General features: G+C 35.2%; 1 protein-coding gene across 2 annotated transcripts in view; it reads right to left on the bottom strand.

Moving 5' to 3' along the window:
- Positions 1 to 12,061, bottom strand: part of srgap3 (SLIT-ROBO Rho GTPase activating protein 3) — a 101,378-nt gene that overhangs the window by 35,787 nt on the left and 53,530 nt on the right. For both annotated transcript variants that reach the window (XM_015347226.2, XM_015347227.2), the window contains exons 4-5: positions 7,333 to 7,395; positions 622 to 807 (exon numbers count right to left, since the gene is read on the bottom strand). In XM_015347226.2, the coding sequence (XP_015202712.1) occupies positions 622 to 807; positions 7,333 to 7,395 (249 nt within the window). The remainder of the gene's footprint in view (positions 1 to 621; positions 808 to 7,332; positions 7,396 to 12,061) is intronic.

Below are 12,061 nucleotides of genomic sequence, written 5' to 3'. Positions count from 1 at the left end.
CTCTTTGCATTTCACATAAGTATCAAGGGAAACATATAATTACTACTGCCAGCAAAAATGAATTGCTTTCTCAAATAATCAGCATCATTTAGGCTCTGTCCTGGAATTTACAGTCTCTTATCTATAAAGCACTGTCCGTGGCTTTGATATAACTGCAGTTGGAGACCATCTTTTCTCAGCATTATTATTGCGCTGTTAAATTATGCCATATCTCTTTCCAGAGCACCTCATCTCATTTTACTGCCACCGTCAAACTTTACTGATTGGAACCTTCAAGCATCACAGGTGCTATTAGATCACAACAGGAAAGGGGCACTCACAGCCCTGGATGCCTCTTACCTCCAGTCATGAACTGGAAGTGACTGAAGAAAACCAGTGCAGGGTATTCTGGGTAAGCATGACAACAGACAATTGTACTGAGCAGCAAAGAAAGAACCCATTCTTACTTCTTTAGATCATCTGCCAATTCTTGTGCCCATAAAAACCTAAAATAATAATCCATAATAATCCATTTGTATATCCATTACTGAAATTGCACTTCTTATGTTTAACAATGTGAGGATGCGATAGCTAAGAATTATTCAGACACAAGCCAACTTCCTAAAAGCCATTTTGCCTTACCTTTTCCTTCATCTTCTCGATCTTTTTGACAGAGCTGCGTCTCTGCGGCCGGTCCTCATGTCGTAGGAGGTTGACGTTTATGTCTCCTGACTTACTAAACTGTTTTTCCTCCTGCTTTTCTGCCTCCTTCAGTTTGCTTTCAGCGCTGATGCTCTCTGTGTGGTACATGTGGTATGTTTTCATTACCTGTGAGGAAATGAAATATTTATTATTTAGTGTCTAAATCTATTTATCAGAGGACTATGAGCAAAGGGCAGCAACTGAAATACAAAGTAAAAAAAAATTCTGTTATAATACAACATATGCACCAATGTTTTCCAAACTATTTAAATGATTATGGGTTTATAAGCATTTGTAACAAAGACTGAAACATATCGATAATGCACACTGTCAAACAATCTACACTTGTTTGAAACAAAAAATGTGACTAAAATAAGGTAATGCATTATTTCTTCTTCCTGGGAATACTGCATAGGCTTTTAACTGCAGTTACAGAACATTATCTCCAGAGTTTAAAATTACGTATACTGTACATCAATATTCCCATCATGGTCACAATCATGGTGCACTGCATTAATATTTATGAGTGTTCAGTATGCAGAGACAGTATGCCAGTCTCCTTAGCTTGTCTGGACACTTGCCCAGAATAAGAAGGCAGCCTTTCTCTCATTGAAATAAGGGCTCTGACCTTTCTGGGGGATCACCTCCTCCAGACCACACATGGTAAAACACAAAGCACACACTATTTGCATAGCAAAGGTGGGGTCTCAGCCAGCCACTGATGACACTGTGTCATTTCCTTTCAATATTTAACTCCACAAAAAATTATTCACAGACAAAAAACACCTTTGTCCATGCAGATGAAAAAAACAGTTTGCCTTCCTTTTAATTGTCAGCTTTTCTCCCACATCAAACTGAGCACTACAGATAATATCGAGGTCTTTACTTCATCATGTTGATTTTAAAAAATCTTTCTATGAAAGAAATGTGACTAATACATCCCATTAACGAATAATGGGTTAATACATTCATAAGGGATTTATTGACACTTTATGATTAATACATCCCTAATTTATAACATTTTGTACTAACTCCATACATATACTATAAAAATACAGATAAATGTTGAAATTATAATTGAAATCAAATTAAATAATTCATGTTTTGGCAATGACTCACAGTAGCAAAAAAGCTGAAGGGATTTTCTTGGCAACTTAATAGTTAATAATGTATAAACTGTTTGAACAATGAATGTGTGTATATAACAGTCAACATTCTTAAGATGAAATCAGAAACTCTTCTCCCCTTCACACACTTTCCATTCTCACACAATACCACTTCAGATCCTAAAAACAACAGAACAAGTTGCTCACGGAAAAGTGAGAAAACAACAGGAGGTATAAGCAAACAATATTTCCAGGAAAAAATCCAACAACATGGAAAAACTATTTTAAAAGAAAAACTCAGAATTAAAAAGCTCATTTTGCCACTTCCCTCTCTGTTTGATCACAGTTTATACAAAAGGATTTAAGGTTCACTGGTTAACTACATCAGACCTCACTTACAGTAGTGAAACCAGATGCTAATCAGATGGTCTTCTGAAACAGAAATGAACTGAATACGTAGAGACTCAGGCTTCTTTTGGATGTATTGCTGGTAATATCAGAGCTACTCTAGACAGCATGTAGCCCACAAATGGCCAAGAATATATATTTATTTAAAAAGTATTAATGTAAACAAAAAAAGTCATTTAAACATATGCAGTCAATTTAAATAGAGCTAGACATCCTATGTAACATACTGTACAAGCTAATGCACTACATAGAAGAACATACTGTAGTAGAGTTTCAGCATTATCCACTCTATTTTATTCTTGCACGTCAATTAATTTTGATCAATATTATTAATCTAATACTGATAACATCTTGATGGATTGTTTTGTATTTAATTTTATAATGTCATTTTTATGTGATGTTTTGTACAGTTTGATATTGACAATATCTCCTCTATCAAATTATCCATCTCTGATTCTGCCCTCAGTAATCTCCCCTAAAAGCTTTCAGGAGCTATTTGCGCTTCTAGTTATTGGGTCAGAGTGGCAAGGTGTTTCGGTAAAATTGCCTCCATTGATGTTTAATGCCTTGCAAAAAATATCCACTACTGCCTAATGAGGTTCTCTTTTTCTTTTAAGTGTTTACTGACAATTACTCTGACCCACAAAAGTATTCCGTTTGAAAATTCACATCTGATTAAAAATATTCTATGAAAACTGTTATACATACAGTACTTTGTAATTCAACAAAATATTACATTGAAAATAGGAAATTTAAAGGGGTGAAATACTTATATGAGGCAAAGCAACAGAAGCAATTAGAAAGCATGCCATGGTGTAAATAGGTTCATCCTATAAAGATGATTTATCCAGTATCTTCCACAAGGAGGCATAGTGATCTTTACCTAAACAGCAGCATTTAGTAATTTAATCAAAGTTCCCATTGGCGTTTACCAATCATGGCCTTCTAGTAATCCTCATCTATGAATTGGCTTCATCACTCTGTTCTCCTCTTCACTGATAGCTGATGTGTGGTGAGCATACTGTGTGCACTATGGCTGCCGACGCATCATCCAGGTGTGGCTGCACATTGGTGGTGGAGGGGAGTCTCTATTACCTGTACCGTACTTTAAGTGGAGTGTCCAGAAAAGCGCTACAGAAAGTAGCAATTATTATTACTGTGGGTCCCTGAGAGCATCTCATTAGATTTCTACCAAGAAAATATCAGGCATCACAAAAACATAGGTAGATTTAATATATACAATACAGAAACGTAAAAAAAAATAAGAATCTGATCCTAGTTTATAACAAGACTAATCGGTTAAACTTGTTACTTTAAAGTTATAAAAATGCTAGAACATCTGAAGATATACATACATCTGAAGTGTAGGACCCCCCTGATTGATGCACATCAGTCATCATGCAACTATCCGCTTAACAGTAGATCAGGCAGAGTAGTGGAAAAAATAGGAAACTTAAGGAGGCCAGATGTGAAAGCCCAAGCAAGAATTTAGCCAGAACCCTAGGTTTAACACCCATACTCTTATGAACAGTGAAATATTTAAAGAATGGCACCTCCTGTGGTACAGTAGCACCAAACAAATGCATTTATTTGGAAATTCCTCTACACAGAGAGGAGTGCCACTAAGTGACCCATCAACACCAGGAAACCTGGATTTAGTAAGTAATACCCCCAATACTGCCGGGTATAACTTTTCTTAGTTTCTGAAATTTGACCTGGTGGTACAAAGTAGTAACACGGTAAGACCATGTTTAACTTGGTAGGTCAAAGTAGTAACAAGAAGAAAAGTATTTTCTTTCGGCAATGCTGTATAATCAACCATGATACAGGAAGAAAGATGTCCTTTACACAACCCTGCTTCCTCTCAAAGGAAAAACATTGATTGTTAGAATATATACTGCATAAAAAGACTTTATGTTTGAACATTGAGTATTTAGATTTTTTTCAGGTTAAAATCAGGGCCTTTGTCTTTGTGATTACTAGACTAAAAAAAGCATGTTTTTACAATTGTAAAACAATGGTACTATTAAAGAAGAAGCTGGGTGCTATTTAGTTAATCCTTTGCTGTCAGCCTCATTCATTCTCATACTAAAAGGGTCTCCTAGCAACTTAGATGCACACTGCTAAAATGAATAGAAAAAAAAAACACCTCCAGCAAAGGACAGGAAGCAAATTTGCAAAAACAACAAGAGTAGCGGAAATGTACCTTTGCTTTGTTGCCCTCATTACTGGTCAATAATAGGTGCAGCTTTTTCACAGGAAAATAGCTTAAAGCTGTTTGATTGGCAGATCTGAGGTCAAGAGTGTTTCTTTAAAGCTCCTGTGGCAGAGAAATGTATGTTTCTATGAGGCTCTGTATGTTTTGTTTTAGGTTCAGACTTTGAGGACTGTGGTTTTAAAACTAATGTTCATGTGGTGTGTGAAGATTTACAGCTTTACCTACACAACCTTCCTTTGTCTTGAGTCAAACTTGCTATTGCAGTTTTTTTTTTTAATCATAGGTCATCATTCTTAGCACAGTACTATGCACTTTACTTATAGTGAATGTGTTCCAGTTCTTTAGTTACATTTTTTGATCTAATATGATCAATGAATGCATGGATGCTCCCAAAATGAAAACGGGCATTACAGTACATATCATTCATATCAATTTCCTGATCGCAAATCCATTTTCTTGACTGTAAAGCAAAAACAGCATTTTATCCTGTCCCAATACTATATACAATAATCCTAGGTCAATCCTGTTTTCATCAAGTTCAAGCTTTCAACGTGACACAACAATGTGCATTTTTGTAGACACTGAGAATCCTAAGGCTGAACATTGCTAGGTGTTTGAAATTAGAACTGTCCGAGCAGGTTTGCATTCAATTTAGAGAAATTCAAACAAAACCGAAAACTTAACTTAGTTATAAGACCCTGTTGCATTTGGACTGATGAATGAAATAATATATTTGTGTGTTTATTTGCAGAGCCTCCTGCTTTCTGGTATTCCATTTTTGTTTGGTATAACATATCTCCATCAACATTTACAATGGATATAAAGTCATCACTCTTCCTGTCAAAAGCAGATGTGTAAAGGGCAGCCAGAACTGAATGAGCTACAATCTTTTTTGTGGACTGTCTGTTTTCTGTCATGCTGGAGCAAACTATGCAGAACGGTATGGTCATCTGAAAAGAGGTGAAAGAAAACTACTGCATGTTTTCCTTAAATGCTTTCAGAACTTTGCAAATGTTACATTTTCTAATTGCTCCGGGACATGGATCTTTTTAAGGGCCTCAGCTATCGCACAGTAGGGAATCCTTTCACACTTCCCAAATAAAGCACAGTTAAAGTCAGAACATGAAAAGAGGCAGAAAGGAAATGAAACTATGGCTATTTTTAATTTTGTCAAATATCACAAGCTGAAGAACATCTAAGTTTTTGTATCGTAAATATATGATTAAGCATGCAGTTAAACTATCAACAAATCATCCATTAAATAAAACCAATTTCTACTGCAGTCATATCAGGTAACAGCATTAAACAAACTATAACCATGTTACAGTAGAGGTATCTACCAGGTAACTGTACTCATAAACACTCTAATGAGATAAGAGGCATTGAATCGTTTAATGTGAATGATATATTGTGACCAGGAAATGGAGCTTGATGAGGGATTCATACAATTCTATACACATTAAAAATTAACGTTTCATTTTGGCAGCTGCCGAGATTGATATTCCACAATCTAGGATGACTTTGAAAAGGATAATGAGGCTCTTTTCTATCTTGCCCACTGGGCTTTTCTTTTAAATTCAGCTAATCTGGGAGTTAATAGTATTTCTACTGTAAAATTTTAATCTATGCAACATTGCTCTATAAATCCTATACAAAAAACGCAATAATTATAGGCGAATGAAATGTAAGAAAAAATGTACAGTAGCTATATTGGTTTCTATTTTTGTATTTTGCTTATTTCATCACACTGAGCATGCATTTAAAAGATAGGTACTTCCAAGGCAGAACTGGATAGATATGTTATCATAGTTCTTAGACAATAAGTAATATTAGTGTTAAAAATGCTGATCTTTTCCAGACTCTAGCCACTGATGTAGTAAGATACACTGTACTTCTGCTTATTCAATGAATAAGTAATCCCCCCTTCAGTACTCTTGTATTAAATACAATGCTGAGGGGCCTTGGATCTACGCCAAAATGAGTACAGTATCTCCTTTGATGCAAATTTCTCCAAGAAAAAAGGAAGGGGTTTTATCTTTCACTTCATCCTGGTCAAAAGAATATCTCTGCAGAGTTTTAATGCTTATGAAGCGTATTTGCTGAACCACAAGTCTCTGATTAGCCTGTGAAAAATCTCTGAAGTGTCAGAAATCAAACAGCATTGCTCCCTCCAGCCTTCACTACACAGAACCATGCCAATGACTTATCCTCCTCTAAAAGCACTGACACTCAGTATGCGCTCGTGTCTCAGCTCAGGCAGGCGCAGATGTCTGGCACACGTACAGGTTTCAATGGGTTGAAACATCCATCTCTGTATAATGGGCCTGGTAGGAAACTTAGTGACAGCACAGGATCTATTAATATCATTTCCTCATATTTAAGTTTTTATGCAATTTAATGTGGCAGAAAACAAAAGGAAAAAATAAAATGGCAAAACAAAATGCAGAGCTGTATAGGACATTATGATTTTTGTGCAATTGGAATGCTACAGCCTGCTTTGACACAAACAACCACTCCTGTGAAGGTGGACATTGTGCAAATATCCTGTGAAAGATAATGTAAATCAAATTAATAAAAAATAAAGTAATTTAATAAAGAAAGAAATTGCACTCTCTATGATACTGTATGTACTGTATTATCCATTCAACCATCTTTAATCTTTAATCTTTAATTCAGGATCGGGGAAGAACTGGAGTCTATCCTGCTATACGCCTTGGATGGGACACAAACACATACACACACTCACACTTTTCTATTTTATTGCTCTAAGAGACCCTCTCTGCCTACTGAAACCATACTTAAGTCCACCTAACCAAACTGACACTCATCAGCCAAATTGTGATCACAGGCTTTTAGTATAAGACAACTTGAGACTCCAAACAGTTATAGGCAATCAAAAGACAAAATGAATTTACTCACCGTGTAGAGCTCATTTGTGACTTTAAATAGCTCCTCGTGCATCTGCAAGCCAATGTCTTTGCTCTGAAAAAGTTAAAAACACAACTGAGTCAAATTCCATCATGCTAGTTTAAAGAACCTCAACTTCACTGGCAAATACAGAAGCATAGACCAGTATGTAAGAGAAACAGGTATTCTACATATAAGAAAGCAGCTTAGACTCCCACCCCCAACAAAAAAACCTTTTCTGTCACTTGAGTAACAAAGTCTGTCTTTGTATTAAAAAAAGAATCCAGAAGAAGTAATCAGAAAGATATAACCCATAAGTGGCAATACAAGACCTGCTACCTTAAAATTAAAACTTTTTTCCACAATGAGGATGGACTGTATGTAGAGGCATAACCTGAACAAAAAATATCTAGACTTTGAAAATACAATTGTACCCTTGTCCACTGAATGTCACAATATCTCAGATTTAAATGAACAAAACTCCAGCCAATAATAGTCAAGAGGCCAATCAAGAGAAAGGATGGAGCTGTGATACAGGTACTGTCAACATATTGTGCTACAATGTACAACTTATAAACCTTCAGGTATTTAGTTTGGCTTATACAACAACATAAAAAAGCAAAGAACCTTAGCATTACAAAAATCACTGCATAAACATATAGACATGAAACTTGACTGATATTTAATCTAATTCACTGACCACATAAAATGACCCTAGGACTTCCGATGAACATTTCAAATAATATCAAATTCAAATTATGACAATAATAATTCAAAATTCCAGTCAAATCCACTTAATACTGCTACTTGCTTATTTGTATCTGTTGAAAGTGCCCCAAGGTCAGCAGAAACATTCTTGATTCTAACACTTGTGCCATTTAAAGTCATTTAAACTGTTAATCTTTCACTAACATTTTGTGTCTGGCCTTACTTGGTCTTGAAAACCTGAAGACACACAATAATTTCTGGTATAACACGATTATTAAAACAAATTAAGCCTAATTTGTATGCCAATAAAGTGCTGTACTGATTTCAGATGAAAATGTAAAAAGCTTTTAAGTAAAGAGATGCAACATTAGCCACAAAGGCTGCTGTGGAATTATGGCTGACAATCTCTTCAGGCATCCATCAATGATTTCAAAGATTGCTACAAAATGATATGCAATTTGATGTTCCTATCACAATTCTTATGTTCCCTCCACTACTTAAAGAATGCATACAGGAAAATATCAGTATTTAGAAGAAGCACTACTGAACTGCTTTAAATTCTTGAGTGGCCAAAACATATCTATTAGCTGGCTGCTTTTTGCTGAAAAGCCAGATGATTTTGCCAAGAACAAGAACTCTCAGACTTCTCTTGTTAAAGTGTTTCTTTGGAACACTTTAAAAAGAGAGACAGCAGTAAGATCAAAGTAGCAGCTGGTGAGTCTGCATCTGTTTTTGAGGATGATGTCTCTGAATTTTATACAAGATTGCCTTTACTACTAGATGGGTACTATGCAGACAACACGTATAATACTGGATGAGACAGACCTTCTGTACAAAGCTCTTCCGGACAAGACACTTTGCTTATGAGATGTAATTTTCCATGCAGGAAAATGGAAAGGAATAAATTGCTATTACAGTATGGACAAACATTTCTGGGTCTAACAAGTTTCAAGAAATCTTGGTTGACAAATCCACATTTTCAAGATAGGTTTTTAGCCTTGAAGTTAGTGGTTAACTTTTTGATAAAGTAAAACCCCCTTTGTGTCACACTTTTTGCTCCCTCCACTTAAAGGACCATTAAGGAGGTTTAACTGTATGAAGTGGATCCTTCTATATAAAAGGAAAATTACTAATGATGTCTTTTAATCATGAATCTGTGACAGTGGGCTGCCAATTAGCTGCTATTTTAAAATATTAAAAATGTATAAGCCTCTTTGGGATTGTTTTACTGGAACACCGAGCATCCCTGAAGATCAACTTGTTCATTAAGATTATCTCTGTAAAGGAACAGAGCAACAATACTCTATGAAGGTCTATAATAGCTTCAAACCCATGACCTCAAGTCTGTAGAGCCCTTATCTGAAATATATTAGCCAATAATGCTAATACTGTACTTTAGCCAAGGAAAAGTAAAAAGAAAAAGCAGGCCATTTTGGACAGTAAACAAAAATACTCATGTAGATTGCTGTGGCTTCATGGGTAGGAAAGGCTAATTTAATGACCCTTGACTAGAATCAGAATCTAATTTATTGTCCACAAACAGTGAAAAAGTTTCTTTGGCCTCACTTCAACAATAATAAAAACATTAAACAGAAACTAAACAAAACATTCTGTAGCTTTTACAGATTTATACAACTAATGCATTATAATTAGTAAAACAATACAGTACAAATATGTAAGCATAAACTGCATGCATCTATACGCTGTCAATGCAATGCTCTAAAGGGGCTCACACATCAGAGTTTAGAAGAGTAGTGGCACTCAGAATGAACGACTTCTTAAAAATGTTTTTTGTAACCATTGGTGCTCTGCAACATCATCCAGATGTATATTTTTCAAATTGGGAGTGTAGTGGATGTGAGTCGTCATTTACTATTAACACTGCTTTCCTGTAAACACTCCTAGTACAGATTTGGTTCAGCTGGTTCCGTTTCTGAACAATAATTTTGCTGCCTATGTTTATAATCCTTGAGAGCTTGTCTCTATCCCTGACACCAAGATTCCCATACCAAGTAGAGATGTGAAAAGAGAGCACATTCTCCCCCAGACTTGTGTAAGCCAGCTCTAGGATGTGTTTGCTTACATCAAAGCTCCTCAACCTTCTTGAGAGAAATAATCTCAACACAGCCTTTTTAAAACCATACTTTGTGTTGTCTGAGAAGTTTAATTTGTTATTAATGTATCTACCCAGATGTTTTAAACAAGGAACAAGCTCCACAAGCTGTCTATTTTTATTTATAGTGTAGGTTGAAGTGTGGCTGGCTCAAGTCTGCTTGCATGTAGCACTAACTCTTGTTTTCTTGGCATTTATTTAAAGTTCTATATTGTGAAATGCACATGTGGCTTTCATAGTCCACAGCATTTAGTGGTTTCAGAGTATACACAACATATTTTTGTTTTTCAAAAAAATAGATGTTTTCTCTTTCTGCCATTGCAAGCAAGCATATTCAGGAACAATTTTAAAGCAGTTAAAATGTAACCACCATGCCTAAAAAGACTGTTCTGTGCTAAAAACAAGTTGTAAAGTGTTGCAGAAAGTCACATCAAACATAGACGATGAATGAAAAGGTGTCTATTACTGAATGATCAACAAAGAAAAGTGTCACAAAGTAGACTGAATTGGTAACATGGACAATAAAGTACTGTACAAAGCTGTTTTGCATTAATAATGTGGGCTATAGCTAGACTTACTCTGTCAAATTATCAATCAACAGAAACTGATTCTGTCTAAAAAATACTGTTTTTAAATTTCTATTATCTGTTCAAGGACACAAGAACAGCTGGTGTTAATGCTTAGCTGCAGTAAATGACCCATTTACATTCTTTGCATTTGACAAAGACCTGCTTAATAGTGCAGTAGATGTTGCTCTAAATTAATGACCTTCCCAATTGAAAAAGTGAGGACTTTAAAAAGTTCAAATGTATCAACTATTAGTTTTTCATCTCCTACATCCCAATCTAGTTCTAAACTTAAAAGTTGGATTCTTTAAAGTTGGCAAATTCTTACATCCAGATTAATAAGTGGCAAACCTTTTATGTTAAGTTTTGGTTTCTGATAAAATGAATGGAATGAAGACAGAAGTTAATCTAGCCCTCAGTGTATCACTCTAATTACTGGAGAATTTTAGCTACATACAGATCTAGCCATTCAACATACTGCATGTTTTTCTAAATAGGACAATAGTATCCTGAAGTACCTTGTAAAAATGCAAGGTGGAGCTAATAAAGCTTAACGTCTCATGTACAGCATTTGAGCTGTCGCCAGAAAATGTCCGGTTTCCAATCAAAGTCACTGCTGAGGGACAATCTTTTTCCAATTAAGAATTTAAGTTGTATACTTTTTAGACTTTTAATCATTTTAAACTGTGTATTACAGCATGTTAACCATTAAACATTAAAAAGTCAGTACATTTTATAAAAGCAAGATTGTTCAATTGGACAAAAGTACACAACCTTCCACCTCCATCATAAATAATTTAATTATGCATAAATATTTTATGCATCAGTCTTTAACTTGGTAACTTACAGTAGGTTCTGGTTTTAACGTGCTTGTTCTCACATTATTAGGCTTATATTCTGTATTTCATAAAAAGTTATAACGTTTTATACTTTTCTAAGAATATGTGGTAAGAACACTACATGCTGTTATTGTAAAAAGATAAATGTTGTAGTGATTTAACATCACTTGATATATTAATATGGAATTGTGAAACTAAGCAGCTAAAGTATCACAAGTGGACATTTTAGAAACATTTTGACATTCGTTTCTTTTTTAAAAAAAACTTCTACTGTCCTTGTAGTGGTAATGAGCACTGTAATGTTGCACCCAAGCGGTTCAAAGCCCGATCAGAACATTACTTTCGGTTTGTTTCTCATATAGCCCAATGCATAAAAATAATCCACTATTATAGCTCATTGTGAACATGATGTGTCCCTTTCAGGTTTACATCCGAATGGAGAAAAGCTATATTTTATCTCAATCCAAATGTCAGCAGCCAGTAATCAGCCAACAATTTAACTTGGAATAAAAAAA

Source organism: Lepisosteus oculatus, chromosome 4 (genome assembly GCF_040954835.1).
Source record: "Lepisosteus oculatus isolate fLepOcu1 chromosome 4, fLepOcu1.hap2, whole genome shotgun sequence".
NCBI lineage: Eukaryota > Metazoa > Chordata > Actinopteri > Semionotiformes > Lepisosteidae > Lepisosteus > Lepisosteus oculatus.
This window is presented reverse-complemented; position numbering and strand designations above follow the sequence as displayed.